Raw genomic sequence first — 15,988 nt, 5'->3', positions numbered from 1 at the left:
GGTCAGCTAACACCACTCTGAATTCTGTCGATCCCCATTTCATGCCCAAGAGCTTTTACAACGTACAAGTTCCTAGAGAGCAAGCGATGACGGATTAAATTTATTTCTAATAATATAATGAAACAAAAATACAGCAGTTACCCAAAACCATACAAAAATATAATGCATAGATTAATCCGCTTGAAAACTATTGAAATTTGGAAGGAAATCCACCCTCCCCCGAGTCAGTAATAGCGTAACAGATGAGTGTCTTTGCACAGATTCTTCAATACTACCCTCTTTAACAACCCTTGATCTGCTTGAATGCAGCTTATGCCAATCTAACAGCACTCTCAGGTAACTGCAGAAACAAAGCAAAAATTTGGGATGAAGTGAACAAGAAGGGTCAATTAAGAAGAATCAGATTGTCAGGAAATGCCATTACACCAAGCATCAGATTCAGATAAATTGTCTCCAGCATCTTAAAAGAAAATTTTCACAAATCATGACACTTAGCTGACGCGAGGCATTTATTACAGTGAAATCACTGTGATCAGGAATTTTTTGAATAACATTGTCAAGAACAAAACAATCACATCCAGCCAAGCACTTTAACTGGGGAGGAATGTATTGATTGAACGTGGAAGAAAGCAGCTTTCTTATAAGAGTTGGCATCTAGATTAGTTGAGAAAGAATATTTTAAAATCATTCATTCAAATGAAAAGGACTGGAGCATTTGACAGCCATTCCCTAGCTACATGAAGCTTCCAAATTTGACTTCTTAGTAAGACTTTCATGCATACGGTTAGCACAAAAATTCACATGTTTGAAGCTGGATGAAGGGGGCCATTTAAGAGTTTAACCATAGGAATCTGAGGGGATTTAGAACTTCACCTCAGGAATCAGGATCACCTGTGAAAGGAATTGAGTTAACCCATTATCAGTAGAAGTAGAATCGAAGGGTCATGCCAATCTCAAGGACGACTCTTAACAAACATTTCATTTTTTGTCAAAGTAGCAAATTTATTCATACAAAAGATTGGCAGTAAATTCTTAATCCAATATAAAACCACTTAGGAAAAAAAAAAAAAAAAAAAACTAGACCTTTTTATTCACGGTAGGGAGGCTCAAAATTTTGTTTCAAGAAACAAACTTCTTTTCTGGTTCTAAAAATCCAAAATTGTGAAAGAACTTACACAAAACATTCAAGTGAAACAGAGATGAACGAAAAAAGTAAAAGAAAAAGCAAAGGTTAGCCATATATACGAGCCTGCCTAAATGCCATTTATAGTTTTCGTTGAGTTTGGAGATTAAATCAATTAGGTGTTAACAAGTGTTTGAACTTTAGATTTTTTTCCAGTACTTTGTCCAAAGTCTAAAATGAGCCACATTATTAATGCCTTACGAATAATGTATAGCTTTTACAAAATATATCGAACACAGAAACAGAGAGATATATGGATTTAAGGATATTAACAGGAGAAGAAACAAAGTACCGCCTGCAATAAGTTGTTAGCCAACGTGTCTTAGGGAAGTAAAATTGATTTTAAAAAATATCAAGCAATCACTTGTATAGTATTAATATAAAAATATTAGAGAATTGAAGGTTTTGAACTTAGGAAATAGAAGGGAGATTACAATTAAGCATTGTCCTTGTGTTGTGCATCACCCATCTTTTCCGCACCTACCAATAAATCTGTGTCTTAATAGCTTCTTATCAACAAAGTTCAAGAGACTTAGCAAGTTCCGTCCAACTTACTGCTCACCCAAGCTGGAAGGTAAGGATTCAGGAAGATCTAAGGTCTTTATAACTAATGTTCTCAAGTCATAGAGGTATGGTTAAGTCCACTTGGCCATCGAGGTTGATGAGCCCGGAGGCTTGATCCGTAATTTTTAGATTGTAGTCTCTATTTCTATGTATTTGTTCTATTAAACAAATATATACAACTGCTTACCATGAGCAACACAGCACTTAATAATCATTAACATTTTTAGGCCAACAACTTGCGATAATGAGCATTTTGGAGGGAGTTTTGAAAAAACACACTGCCAATAAACCACAATATGTCTTCATTTCTTTTGGTGTCCTTAGTTAAAACAGCAAGACTCACAAAGAGACTACTAGCGATCTTGACAAGAACGACGGAAGGTACCATTGGACAACTCGCAACAAGCACGAGCGCTGACAGCGAAGTGTGATGAGATACAGGTTGCAGACATCGAATTATGTAGCGGGATGAGAGATTGTGTGCATCCCAATTCTCCCAAATTCCTAGGCAGAAAAAACAAGGCATATTAGCACACCAGTACAAACCCCTAAAGACTATTAAGAGAAAAGATAGGAAGAAACACGAATCAATTTCAGATGTTACAAGAATATAAGACAATAATTCAACAGAGCATGCTGTTATCGGGTTAATTGCACTTTTAGTCCCTCTAGTTTACTCGTGAAGCAGTTCAATCATCTACTTCCAGGTTGAGAAACGGTGTCATTATGAAGTGCTTATCAGAGAAGTTTAGTTGTCGACACATCGTACGTTTCAATCTCAAAATAGTAAATCAGATCAAAGTCCTGAGCTCCCAATCTAAAATCGACCATAACCATGCCTAATTACGACTACGCGTGAAGCATCTACAACCTCTATGATTTATGGAAGGCCATGGCAGCGAAAATGCAAAACGAGAAAAAAGGACCGCACCTGGAAGCGGATAAGGAAAACCGGCGGGCCTGGAGGCGAGGGGCGGCCAAAGGCTGCGGGCAACGGCGGGGAAGAGACGATGGAGCAGCAGGGCGAAGCGAAGCCCTAGCTGTGGACATCAACGAGCGGCAAAGAGATCCAGAGCGCCATGCCATTTTTGCGGGAAAGTGAGCGAGGTTGTACGTGATCCGGCCGATGAAGAAACAACGGGGAGGGCTTTGTGAGGGTTTAGCGGTGCTGTATGGGCTACTGGGCTATGTATCTATTGCAGAAAACGGTGTCGTTAATCTCAAAGTAAAACAGCCTATTATACCCAAAAACAACCCATTTGGGCCTTTCCATTTATTAAATGACCGCATCATTTCACCTTAGAGTCTATTTGGTTTGAGGGGAGGGTAGGAAAAGGAGGGGAGGGGAGATTTTATCCTCACCTGTTTGGTTTGATTAAAATGGAAGGGAGGAAAGGATATTTAATGATCCTTTTTTTGGTTCAAGGAGGGGAGGGGAGATATAGTAATAATCAATTTACCATTTTACCCTTACATATTAGTTTATGTTTTTTTATTGATATATTATATAAATTAATTTACATCTTAATTTAAATTATATAATTTAATAAAAATTCAGTCTTATCATATTAATATGTGTATTAAAAAATTGGTACAGTAATTTTTTATTCTAATTAATATAATAATATATTTAAAATAATCAAATTAACAAATTTTATATGCTCTAAGAAAAATGAAATTTTATTCTCTTTAGGCTATCTTTTTTTCCATCTTTAAAATATATTTATAAAAAAATTAATTTTATAATATTATAATTTTTTATTTAAATAATTTTTTATAATATATTTTTAATTATAATAATGTATTTTCATTTTTTACTTAGGATAATATATTTTTTATTTGAAATAAATATTATAATAATATATTTTATGGGTAGAAGTAGAATATTAAAAAATCTATAAGGGTATAATGGTCCAAAAATTTGGCTCCCCTCTAAAAACTTCCAATTTGGAGGGGAGCTAAAATAAGGGGAGGGGACATTTTAGCTCCCCTCCCCTCCAAAATTTTTAACCAAATGAGGGGAGGGGCTGATTTTCCCTCCACTCCCCTCCAACCAAACATACCCTTAGAGACTGCTGAACACTAAATGAGGATATTTTTCTTCATGAGAATTTCAACCTTACATAACTGCATTTTTTGCATTCAAGAGGTAAATAATATTTTTTTCAGTTTTAAATGTAAAATCTATTTTGTAGAATAAATTATACAATAAAATGAATCTTACATTTAGGATGTGTTTGGTATGAGGGATTTGGGAGGGAGGGGAAGGAAGGGAAGGGATTTTAATCATTTCCTCTTGTTTGGCAACACACAAATTTTAGGAGGGGAGGGAAAATTTTTTAAAATTTCCCCTCCCCTCCCCTCCCTAACCTCCCCTCCAAAATTGGGAGGATTTGGAGGGAAAGGGCAATATTTTGTCATATTATGACTATTATGCCGATATTTTGTCATGTTGTGACCATTATATCTATATTTTGTCATGTTGTGACCATTATGCCCACGTCTTAAATAAAATAAGAGCAAAATTATCCATATTAAAATGTTTTTCCCTCCCCTCCCCTCTTTTTTTATAAATCCAAACAAGATAATATTAAAATCCTTCCACTCCCTTCCCCTCCCCTTCCCTCCATTAAAATCCCTCCCCTCCCTTTCCTCTCATTGAGCCAAACATACCCTTAGGAATAGTAAAATAATGGATAAAAATACATATTTAATTATTGAATTTGATATAAAAGTTTAACCTAATCTCTTAATTTTATATATTCGCTCTTCAGTTTTCTAAGACTTAGTTTTAAGGTTGATTTTTTGAGCAAATTATTGTTATTTTATTAAATTAAACATACGTCGGCATATTTTATAAACATGTAAAATTATAATATCGGCATTTTTTTGTCAATGCAATTAATAGTGTTACTATTAAAATAAAATAAAATAACACTTTACAAATCTAAGGGATAAAAGACCAAAATTACATTTTTATCATAATAATTTTATTCCTTGACTAATTTTTCCAAACAATATTAACATTTGTATATTATATCATATATGTTTATATTTAATATGAAAAAGTACAACTTTTAGTCCCCAAATTTTTTTCAAATTATTAAAAAATTGCAATATCCTGTTCCTAGATTCTTTAAAGGGGTTGTAAAATAGGCCGCGTCGAGTAGCAAGTTAGCAGATGCATGTTGGCATTTTATCAAGGGAAAATCACAAATAAAGACCCTCGAATTAGCAAAATCACTCTATGGTCACCTGAATATGCTAAATTACTATGAGGGACCCGGTCTCAAATTGTAATTATGAAATCATGGCTAAATTACCAAAATACCCCTCTTTAATTTTTTTTTAAAAAGAAAGCCATTGTCTCACCGGAATCCGGCCACCGGCGCCGGAGCTCCGGCGGCCGCTTCCGGCTGTCTTCCTTTTTTTTTTTTTGAAACTGTTTTTTTTTTTTAAAATTGGGGGGAAGTGAGGTTAGGGGGATTTGATCCCCCAACCTAATGCTTCCCAAAATAAGGAATGACCATTGAGCCAACAAATTTTTGTTAACATTATGATGCAAAAAAAAAAATAAGTTAACTCATTTACTCTTGTTCCAGGTGATAACAACAATACATTTGGAAATAACAAGTTCTGATTGTAAAATAACACGTCTGGAATAAAAATTTAACAATATGTTTTTTTTATAACAATAAATTTTATTGCAGGTAATAACAACAATACATTTAAAAATAACAAGTTCTGATTATAAAATAACAAGTTTGGGATTAAAATTTAATAACACATTTTTTTTATAACAATACACTTTGTTTCAAGTGATAACAACAATACATTTAAAAATAACAAGTTCTGATTATAAGATAATAAGTCTAGGATTAAAATTTAATAACACGTTTTTTTATAACAATTAATTATTTTATAATTTTAAAAAATAAATTATTTATAACTTATAAAAAATATTTTTAATATATTTATTTCTCTAAAAAAATACTTTTTAATCTGTATATCTATACAACTCATTATAAATCAAACTACTTCTTATAAATTATAAAGTATTTATAATAAGGCATTTTTTATTTATTAATCATAGTATAAATTTTATATTATTTCATTCTTTAAATATTAAAAATAGTTTTTATATTTAAAGAATAAAATAGTATTTTTAATTATAAATTAGAGATAAATTTCATTTATAAATTTAAGCAGTCAAAAAGTATTTTTAATCCACAATAAATTGTACTATTTATAATTTATAAGAAGTAGTTTGATTTATAATAAGTTGTATAGATATATAGATTAAAAATTTTAAAAAGAAATTAAAAAAGTGTGTTGCCATTTTCCCTAAATTTTATTTATAAATTTGAACAATAAAAAAGTATTTTTAATCTATAAAAAATTATACTTCAAGTTCTTATTATAAATTGGAGATAAAAATTATTTTTTTAGCAAATTAAATAGATTATAAGTACTTTTTATAAGTTATAAATAATTTATTTTCCAAAAGTATAAAATAATTAATTGTTATAAAAAAAAGGTGTTGTTGAATTTTAATTCCAGACTTGTTATTTTATAATCAGAACTTGTTATTTCCAAATGTATTGTTGTTATCACTTAAAACAAAGTGTGTTGTTATAAAAAAAACATGTTAAATTTTAATCCCAGACTTATTATCTTATAATCAGAACTTGTTATTTTTAAATATATTGTTGTTATCACTTGAAATAAAGTGTGTTGTTATAAAAAAAAACGTGTTGTTAAATTTTAATCCCAAACTTGTTATTTTATAATCAGAACTTGTTATTTTTAAATGTATTGTTGTTATTGCCTGCAACAAAATTTATTGTTATAAAAAAAAACATATTGTTAAATTTTTATTCCAAACGTGTTATTTTACAATCAGAACTTGTTATTTTCAAATATATTGTTGTTATCACCTGGAACAAGAGTAAATGAGTTAACTTATTTTTTTTTTTGCATCATAATGTTAATAAAAATTTGTTAGCTCAATGGTCATTCCTTATTTTGGAAAGCATTAGGTTAGGGGATCAAATCCCCCCAACCTCACTTCCCCCCAATTAAAAAAAAAACAATTTCAAAAAAAAAAACAAAGGAAGACCGCCGGAAGCGCCGGTGGCCGGATTCCGGTGAGGCAGTGGCTTTCTTTTTTTTAAAAAAAAAAATTAAAGAGGGGTATTTTGGTAATTTGGCCATGATTTCATAATTACAATTTGAGACTGGGTTCCTCATAGTAATTTAGCATATTCAGGTGACTATAGAGTGATTTTGCTAATTCGAGGGTCTTTATTTGTGATTTCCCCTTTTATCAATTTAAGCCCGCTAAAGTAAAATGGCTTGTTAACCTATCAAATCACCTCTTCTCTTTAAGAAAAATATTTAGTTTTTAATTATTTTTAGATATTAAGTCCAAATTATTTTTATATTTTCATATAGTTAATTATTCTATTAATATAAAAACAATATAAATCTCCTAATAAAGATTCAAACCTTAATTTCTCGTATTGTTGAGAACTAGTCCTGTCTGTTAAACCCAATCTGTTAAACCCAATCTCCAGTTCAAGTTAAGTGCAAAACAATAAACTTGTTATCAAACGTAAAGAAAAGCAAGCCCAAAGATGTACTATGTGGGCGCGGGTTGGAATATGATCTCCGAAAGCCTAGACTCTTCAACGTCTCAGGTCAACGGTACCGAACATTCACAATACATTTAGCTACGCAACAATACCAAGGGATAATAATACGAAGGAAGCAATCCAACGGATCTCCCCTTATTCCATCCTAAATGACTCATGGGGAATAAAACAAAGCATCAAAAAGATAAATATCACATGATCACCAGTATCAAATCCCATAAGGTATATATAAATGAATACAACCTCCTTCATAGATTTTATTACGAGGGACGATGGAAAAAATTGCTCCTCCAAATAACGATATAACCACAAGAATCAAGGATTCACTTCAGCTATTGAGTATGTCCTCACACACTTCAGCTTGTTATTGAAAGAATAAACCTTTCCTGGTGACAAACTTGCCGAGACTTTTGCTCCCCTATAATGTAGTCTCACCTGGGAATTATGGTTTTCTGACCAAAGGCCAACTTCATGCATGTCTCCTTCTTTCCAGCAGATGTTGACTGTCACTCCGCCACGTGCTTTCAATCCTTTTACACAACCATTGGCCCATTTATCCCTAGGCAAAGCAGGAAGCAAGTAGAGATCCTTTACTGTGCTTTGTACAAGCATTTCCGCAATCGCTGCTGAAAACCTGACACCCAAAAAAACAAAAATGCAGAATAAGTTTGTTGCTGCAGATTACAGATACCTTAAAATATCACTCCATCTGAAATCAGATGAGAGAGGGACAGAAAATTCAGTCCATAAAATTAATCAGAAAATAGTTTTTTTGATGAGTAAAAAACTGTTTTATAAGGTCATAGCCCTGAACAACATGCGACAATTGAGTGTAACTAACTAGACCCTCATAATCTCTAATACGGCAGAACTGGATTTTTTTTTTGGGGGGGGGGGGGGGTTTACTGTACTTCACTTTAAAAAACTTACCCAAAGTTGGCATCAATCTGAAAAGGAGGATGTGCAGTAAACAGATTGCTGTAAAGTCCTCCTTCATAATTCGCTTCATGGTCAGGGTCCACTAAGTCAATCAAATGTTTTACCATGCGATATGCATGCTCACTGTTATGAAGACGAGCCCACAGTGCGGTTTTCCAAGTAGTTGACCACCCTGGACCTTCTTCACCTGTAGCATTGTGCAAGAACATCAACCAGTGATATTTTGCTAGATAACAGAACCAAGCTTCACACATATAAACATTTGAGCATAGATATAGTAGTTTTAGGGTGTGTTTGGATGAAACCAAACCGTGGTTTGGAAAAGTGATTCTGGAGAATAGATTCTGGGAAGAATAGATTCTGGAAAGAATAGATTTTATGAAAAAGTGATTTTGAGAAGTGAGAGTGTTTGGATAGTTGTTATCAGAAGCATTTTTTATATATACAAATTACTAAAAAAAAGAAATAAGTTAATATAATAATTACAGAAAAAATAGATTTTATGATATATTTTAATTTAGAGGAATAAAATTGTTAATAATATATTTTTTATTAATATAATTAATAATACATAAGATAATATAATTAATAAATAATTAATATGTATGTATATTTATAAAATATAAGATTAAATATGTTTATAAAAAAAATAACAAAATACATATCCTATAGGCTCTCACACTCTCTCTTTTTTCTCCAAAAGCAAAAAATTTTTGCTTTTTCCAAAACCATGGTTTTAGAGCCAAAATCATGGTTTGGCCCAAAACCATGGTTTTGGTTTTTGAGGGGGGTGTTTGGATAGCATTTTGTGCAAATCATGGTTTGGGCTTCCAAACCATGGTTTGCAAGTGCATCCAAATGGTGCCTTAATCTGATTGCGCCGTCTTTCAACTAGTGAACATTCAAATAATCTTCTAGATGAACAAAATAGAGACCTTATAGTGGCAGATGATCTAAATCCCATTGCATTTAATACCTTGGTCCAACATGACCTTAAATTCACAAGTTCTAAATCTTCCAAGGGATAGCTCATCAACAAAATAAATATAACAACTCAATGCACGAAAGAATTTGGCTTCTAAAGTTCTCATGGTAAACCTCGTTTATATAGACTATAATCCGCAGCTTTGCAGAGGTCTGGGTTTTTCTCAACAGTTATTGTGTGCCCTGGAAACAAGCCGAAGAGGTGTGAAACATGTCGATGATGTACATCTGGGTCCTGAAAATCTTCTCCCTGCCATATACACAAAATGATGTTTACCTTGAAAAGCGATTACTAACCTGCATTAGAACTATATACTGAAGAAGGAAAAAAAAAAAAAAAAAAGGATGCCCAGCTTCCTCACCCACTCCATGATGGAACCATCCCGAGCAATCTTGGTTGGTAAAAGCTTAGACTGAGCCTCCATTGCTCTCTTGATGATATCATCATCATCTCTTCCCAAAACCTGTTCATAAGAATCATTTACTGTCAACAATAAAATTAGGATAATTGTTAACTACAATTGGTCTGAGTACTAACATCATAATCACCTTAGCAGCAGAAACAATGTCAGAGAAAACTTCTCTAATGATTGACATGTCCATGGTAGATGAGTAGCTCACACTGGCCTGCTTTCCATCTGGGGCAATGAACATGTGCTCTGGGGAAGTTGATGGGTTGGTTTCTAAGAATCCACCCCGGCCTTCAATTAACCAATCCAACAAAAATAACGTACATCCTTCCATCAAAGGGTATGCTTCATTTTTAAGGAAATCCTAATGCAAAAGAAACACTAGACATCACTTGTGCAAATCTTGGTTTTCCGCACGTAATAACAACAGTGCAGCACAGAGCAAATATAATTCACAATATAGTAATATTTATAAATAAAAAGACAAAAATATATATGGACTATAAATAAAGAAATCGCATCCCTCACTATCTCAGAAGTCTACAGGACCATTAATTAAACAGCAGCAGATAAGTTGCATCTTTACCAACATGTTGCAATAAAATGAGACTCCAATCATGTCCCCACATACAGTTCTACTTTTAAAACATTTTTTTCAATGTGCCCCAGTGTCTTCCTAAAGCTGTTAGTAGACATAGCAAAACGGAGACGCTATTTAAAGCAGTGAAATTTACTGTGACAGTAAAACCCAATAAAAGAAAATGATTTTGCAGCTTTATCTTTTTGCCCTCTTACTTTCGAAGAGCCCTAATCTCAATATCAAATAAATCAAGCATGAGCTTAGTAAAGTAGTTTGGCATGCAAAGAACCCTCATCGCTAACAACTATCATAGTCCCTGACGTGAGCAAATTTGACAACTCGGAGAGAATTAATATGGACAACTCCCCCTACACTTCTCTTTACACAAGGTGACTTTTGTGTGAAGGATTTTAAGTCATAAATGCCTGGATAATATATTGAATACTCAGAACTTACTTTATCCATTGTATAGGTATAATGTTCCCACAGATGGGTACAAAGCCAAGCTCCACCCATTGGCCATAACGCCCAAACAGCTTCACCACGATCTGGAGATGTCTTAGCCCATATGTCAGACACTTGATGTGCAACCCAACCATTTGCTTCATAGTTCACCTGTACTGGGGATCAGAGGATTAATATTTTTGGGATAGAATATATAAACTTTTCCACATGGAAGCCAGCTGCTAAACAAAATGGCAATTTCTTAGTCTCTGCCCCTTTACAATAAAATTGTTCCCTGGCTAGGTATTGTGATGTCATTATTCAATAGTAATGGAAAACTGTTCTAGTCTAATGTTAAACTTCATAGAATAATACAAACTCATGGATAGGCAGTGAAGGATCTTTTCCTTGTACCAGTGAAGCAAGATATGAAATGGACAGCATAAAGAAGGAATTACCTTTGCAGTTTTACTTCCACTGACAGCCAAAGAGGAAATGAAGTCAAATAATGGCTCTTGGCACTCGTGTAGGTTGCAAGGAAGGGCTGGCCAATAATTCATTTGAAGATTGATGTTCAAGTGAGGTGCACCACTGAATCACATGCCAAAAGAGAGAGAATTCATATCATGTTTCAACTTTCATATCAGGTCCTGATGGAAATATTTTCTGGATATAAAATTGATATTCCGTATCCTTTTAACAACCTGCTGTAGAACCGGCTAGGGAAAAAGGGGGAGAGGAAGGAGAAAGAGCAGGAACAAAGAAGGAATGAGCAAAATCAAAGGAATAAACCAACAATCATGTTTATAACATTTCAAAAAACCATCACACAACTAGTGACAGGGCTATTTATTAGGAGCTCACAAAAAGAAAATAAAATAGATAAAAATAAAAAATAAAACAGAACGCATTATTAGGGGAAAACAGAAAAAAAGGCTTTTAAAGATTTCAAAAGTTCCAAGATGCAGTAAAAGGTCAGGAACTTCCCACACCTAAAGTAAGTTTCCACAATTATCCATCAAAACCTTAAGCCACCTTATCATTAAGCTGTACCATAAGCATATTATTAGTTTTTTCTTCTGGAGAAGAGTTAGGCAAAGAAGGGGAAACATACTCCCATGCAGGTTCAATGTCTTTGTTCCATATGCCCTGCAGATTTGCCGCCTGAGTTCCAGGACGTGAACAAGAAATTAGCAGATATCTACCATATTGAAACAAGAGCTCCACAAAAGAAGGGTCTTCATCAGTTTTAAAAGATTTGACCCTTGCTGCAGTTGGAACAGTATCACTGGCCCCCATTTGAGAACTGTTACCGAGAGAGGACTCTGATTTCCTCTTGTCCAAAACATTCCTGGAGCTCTTGGAGAGTTGCAACGAGACACGATGAAACAGATTCTGATAGTCATCCAAGTGATGCGCATAAAGATCACTATACGATAAATTTTGAATTGACTTCATTTTGCCTGTGGACTCAGAAGTAGGGTCCTTCTTAGAGTCTTTGGGCTTAGTAAAAGGGCCATCAAAAGAAGAAGCCGCTGTCAAAAGCAGGATAGCCCAATCTGAACCTTCGACTCTCAGCTTCTTATCCTCTAAAACATGTACAGTTCCTTTTCCGCTACTAATCTGCAAATTAAGAACTGCACAGAATTGAACTCCCTTTGGATTGTCATCAGAATTCAACTTTGGCGGTTTCCTCTTGCCAGGACAACTTCCCTCCATAATTATCTGATTTTGGCCTCTAACCTGCGAACTGTAAGGTAATTTGCTATCCAGAGACACTGTAAATGATAAGGACTCTGATTTGCTGGCAGAAATCCTTGTCATTATCACTTGATCTGGATTAGAAGCAAAATGTTCTCTGGTAAATTCTACATCACCAACAGAGTATTTTACTGTTGCCGTTGCATTATCCAAATCCAATTCCCTGTAATAAGTCTCTTTTGAATATGCAAGATGAGACTTATCAAATTCCAACTTGATATCACCAAGGAGTTGATAAACCTTCATAACAAGAAATTACGGTGAGGAATGAATCTAATGCATATAAAGCCTTCTTAATTCAAACTTCTACTGAAAATCAATTGGTAACTAACTGAACAAGCATGTGCAAAAACATCGGTAGCCCAAGAATGGGAACGATAGTTGTGTAGATGCGTGTTACTACTCTCCTTATCTTATGGTTATGTCACGAGCATACAACAGTGGCAAATTCAAGTAGAATATTTACCCCGAAGTTACAGCTATCACTATGTACAATAGATAAAGAGGTCTTGCTAAACTATCCATCTCTCAATGACCCCCACTCTTGCATGCACAAATAAAGAATTAATAAAAGACAGTGAAGATTAACAAACAAGTATTAGGCATTATTGTCCAATCCGTTACAAATCTAACTTTACAGACAGCAGCCATCTCTTATTTCTTTACTTTCACCCATTTTTCCTCTCTTCAGTTCTGGAAATCCAAGAGGATTGAAGAGTTATAGAAGACCCGCATTTGTTCTTTTTAACTATTTCAAGATAACAAAATCAATATAAAGTATATGCAATCGGTTTTAAGATGTATTTGTATTACTTCATGTCTGGACCAGGAGAAATGGTTTCAGAAATGTGATAATGTATATTGTTGGAATAGAGCAATAAAACAAGATATTTCACACTGTATTGTAAGTTTTGTATAGAGTCTGCTAGGAGGAAATAAAGTTTCTTCTGTGATAGGTTGTATAGGACAGGCTTTTCGTAAGCCATAATTACCTAGGTTCATATTCTGTGTATATATACCTTCTTTTCAGATGAAATAAACAAGCATTTGAATAATTTATCTTCAAATGTATCTACAGTTTCCATCCAATCATTTAGTTTTCCCTTTCCCCTCTCCCTATATAATATGCATCCCCCGAATTGGGAGTTGAAAAATAACATCAGTCCAATTTAGACAATCCTAAACTTTGATTAGGGGCAGATAATAATAGCAATAAGATTTTACATACTTCAGAAGGATCTCCCGACAACTTGACTGCTGCTGCTGTTGCTTCAGTGTATTTGCCATCGTCAACAAGTTTTCTGACTTCAACAAGTGCTGGTGGAGCATTTTTATTGGTGTAGTCACCAGGGTTTCCAGTCCAAAGTGTGTCCTCTATAAAAGAAAGCCACATCTTGAAGTAATTATGCTAAATACTCGAAGAAAGAGAGCAAAGAGATTTTAGTATCCAGAACACATGATCCCATTATCCTTAAAATCTTGATATAATGAATTTACAACTCAGAATGCCTATAGTATTTGCCATTTATGCAAAATACGGAAATTGCTGAGAAGATTATTCTTGCGGAATCCAACAAAAACACCAGATTCTCGCATTAAAGGATGTGGAGTCCAAAGAGTAAAGATATAACGCGGTCATCCAATTAGATCTTCTGTGCCCTTTAAAGTTACTGTTCCAAAAAAATTGAATAATCAGAACAACCAAGAAAAACCAAAACATAGAATCTACTATGTATTTTGCTTCCCGTGTTAAACAGCCTACGGGTCAACAACTTACAACGACCATCGACCGCAATGTATCAATTAACTGTTTCGAGAGACTAAGTTCCATAGGTCCATAAGGAAAGCGTAATTAAAGAATTCGTTGTGGTGAAGAGGCATGAGACCTTGGCATAGAAAGGAAGAAACACAGAAAGAAAAGCAAGATTCTTTGAATTAGCTTTTCAAGAGCAATTCCCTTTAGCAGCTATAATGAAGTCCCAGATATTCAAAAAGTCTCGTTCTCATTGTCAGTTGAACTAAAGAACTAACAAATCCAAAGCCCGCTGGGCTCAAAGCAAGAAGGTCGCGATGTTTAATTACCATTGAGCTGGAGAACCTCTGAAGCAACGCCACCCCAAACCATAGCACCAAGCCGGCCATTGCCGATAGGAATAGCATCAGTCCAATGCGAAGCGGGGCCAGAAAAAGTAAGCTTCAACGGCCTAGAAGGCTCATCCTGTGCATCACCCAAAGAAGTTGGGTTCCACCAGTCTTTTTGCGGGGGTCTTTGCACCAGAACCCACTCTGCATCCTCCATTAACAGGGGAAAAAATGGTATCAGCGAGTGTGAATGAGAGTGGGGGAGCAATGCAACTGGAAGTGGCACTGAGTCGGTGGTGGTGACTAGTGAGAGAAAGAAGCAGGTGGGGTAGCTTTGAAACGGAGCCCGTTTGCATTGAACGGAAGAAATGAAGAGGACCCCACTTGAGTCGTATTTTAATTTCATGTCGCCGGCTCGCTACTCCCTCCTAAAAATGGAGTAGCTAGATATGATGCTTTGGGTAGGATGGTATCGCTGCTTCAGGGTATCCTAGCACAATCGGTCAGACTAATCTCAAATGCATTTGCAGGTATCGAGCCCATAACATGGTAGGGAAGGCGCCTTGCGTTCCCGTTTGCGACCAGTCGGACCCGACCCTTACAGGCAGCTAGATACGATGCTTTACTTTAATAGATTACGTACTGGCCCCAAAAAAACTGTGATGGAGAATTATAATCAGGTTTTAATAATATGATTTAATTATTTTAAAATTTATTGATAAATAAAGAGTAGGTAATGACAGATTTTAAAATAAAAAAAACAACAAGTTCTTGATTGTTTGCTATTGAAATTTTTTAATTATTAAATTTTTTTCTTAAAATTTTTTGGTAATCACCATTTATATCTTTTATACTTTTTTCCACTCACTTTCCTCTCCTTTCAGGCATAGGATTAGTAATTAGAGTAGGATTTATTATGAACCTTTATTTTTTTGACTAATTTAAATTACTAGTTATTAATTATTCAACATAGCGTTTGAATTGAACCCATTTATGCCCAAAATATACGGGAAAATTAATATTACTATCAATCATAATAAAAATTGATATATTTTTATTATTTAAGGATATGGGTAACGTAAAAAAAATTCAGGCAAGAAGAAGGGAGTAAAGTCCGGGTAAAGCTAAGCTGGCAAAAGTCCCGGTAAGGTAAGGGTGTGCTCCGAAAACAAATAGTGGGCACCCTTCCGTGACGTGGCAATAGCAGCGGAATCATGAGTCACAAGCGAGACCCGAGATTGATTCTTTTTTTTTTTTGGCTGCAAGACCCGAGATTGATTCTCACTCTTCAAAAACATCACTTCCCTTTTGCCTTACGTCCCCCAATCAAGCCCAGCCCAAACCCAAAAAACGGTTGGACAAATTACTCTTCTGATTCTTAATACAA

The 15,988-nt window shown here is 34.5% G+C and overlaps 2 protein-coding genes across 6 annotated transcripts; both read right to left on the bottom strand.

Annotated features, from left to right (window-relative positions):
- On the bottom strand, positions 1–2,891 carry LOC114736844 (uncharacterized). 5 transcript variants are annotated; one of them, XM_028924725.1, is made up of 4 exons: positions 2,679–2,891; positions 2,091–2,251; positions 874–891; positions 1–340 (listed from the first exon to the last, which is right to left on the bottom strand). In XM_028924725.1, exons 1-2 carry the CDS (start codon positions 2,831–2,833, stop codon positions 2,101–2,103), a joined length of 306 nt encoding a protein of 101 aa, XP_028780558.1. In that variant the 5' UTR covers positions 2,834–2,891; the 3' UTR covers positions 1–340; positions 874–891; positions 2,091–2,100. The 5 variants fall into 5 exon arrangements, with proteins under 5 accessions (XP_028780558.1, XP_028780562.1, XP_028780561.1 ...); XM_028924729.1 differs by having other exon boundaries at positions 1–361; positions 2,133–2,251; XM_028924728.1 differs by having other exon boundaries at positions 2,133–2,251.
- Positions 2,892–7,416: 4,525 nt separating this feature from the next.
- Positions 7,417–14,850, bottom strand: LOC114736842 (alpha-L-fucosidase 2-like). Its single transcript, XM_028924724.1, has 10 exons — positions 14,602–14,850; positions 13,748–13,893; positions 11,873–12,759; positions 11,217–11,349; positions 10,771–10,929; positions 9,874–10,098; positions 9,687–9,788; positions 9,439–9,574; positions 8,332–8,527; positions 7,417–8,035 (listed from the first exon to the last, which is right to left on the bottom strand). The coding sequence occupies exons 1-10, from the start codon at positions 14,816–14,818 to the stop codon at positions 7,717–7,719; spliced, it is 2,520 nt and encodes an 839-aa protein (XP_028780557.1). The 5' UTR covers positions 14,819–14,850; the 3' UTR covers positions 7,417–7,716.
- Positions 14,851–15,988: the final 1,138 nt, after the last annotated feature.

This window comes from Neltuma alba, unplaced genomic scaffold, assembly GCF_004799145.2.
Source record: "Neltuma alba isolate B1F8T4 unplaced genomic scaffold, ASM479914v2 tig00013375_pilon, whole genome shotgun sequence".
NCBI lineage: Eukaryota > Viridiplantae > Streptophyta > Magnoliopsida > Fabales > Fabaceae > Neltuma > Neltuma alba.
Note: the sequence above shows the minus strand (reverse complement) of the source record. Positions and strands in the feature narration are given on the sequence as shown.

What these genes read in the sequence shown, in the direction of transcription:
- LOC114736844 (XM_028924725.1), bottom strand. Translation starts at nt 2,833, where the DNA reads ATGGCATGGCGCTCTGGATCTCTTTGCCGCTCGTTGATGTCCACAGCT. An exon ending in TTTTCCTTATCCGCTTCCAG is followed by an intron (nt 2,252 to 2,678) that starts GTGCGGTCCTTT and finishes TTTTCTGCCTAG; the next exon opens with GAATTTGGGAGAATTGGGAT.
- LOC114736842 (XM_028924724.1), bottom strand. Translation starts at nt 14,818, where the DNA reads ATGGAGGATGCAGAGTGGGTTCTGGTGCAAAGACCCCCGCAAAAAGAC. An exon ending in GTGGAAGTAAAACTGCAAAG is followed by an intron (nt 10,930 to 11,216) that starts GTAATTCCTTCT and finishes TCCCCAGTACAG; the next exon opens with GTGAACTATGAAGCAAATGG. An exon ending in ATGGTTCCATCATGGAGTGG is followed by an intron (nt 9,575 to 9,686) that starts GTGAGGAAGCTG and finishes TGTATATGGCAG; the next exon opens with GGAGAAGATTTTCAGGACCC.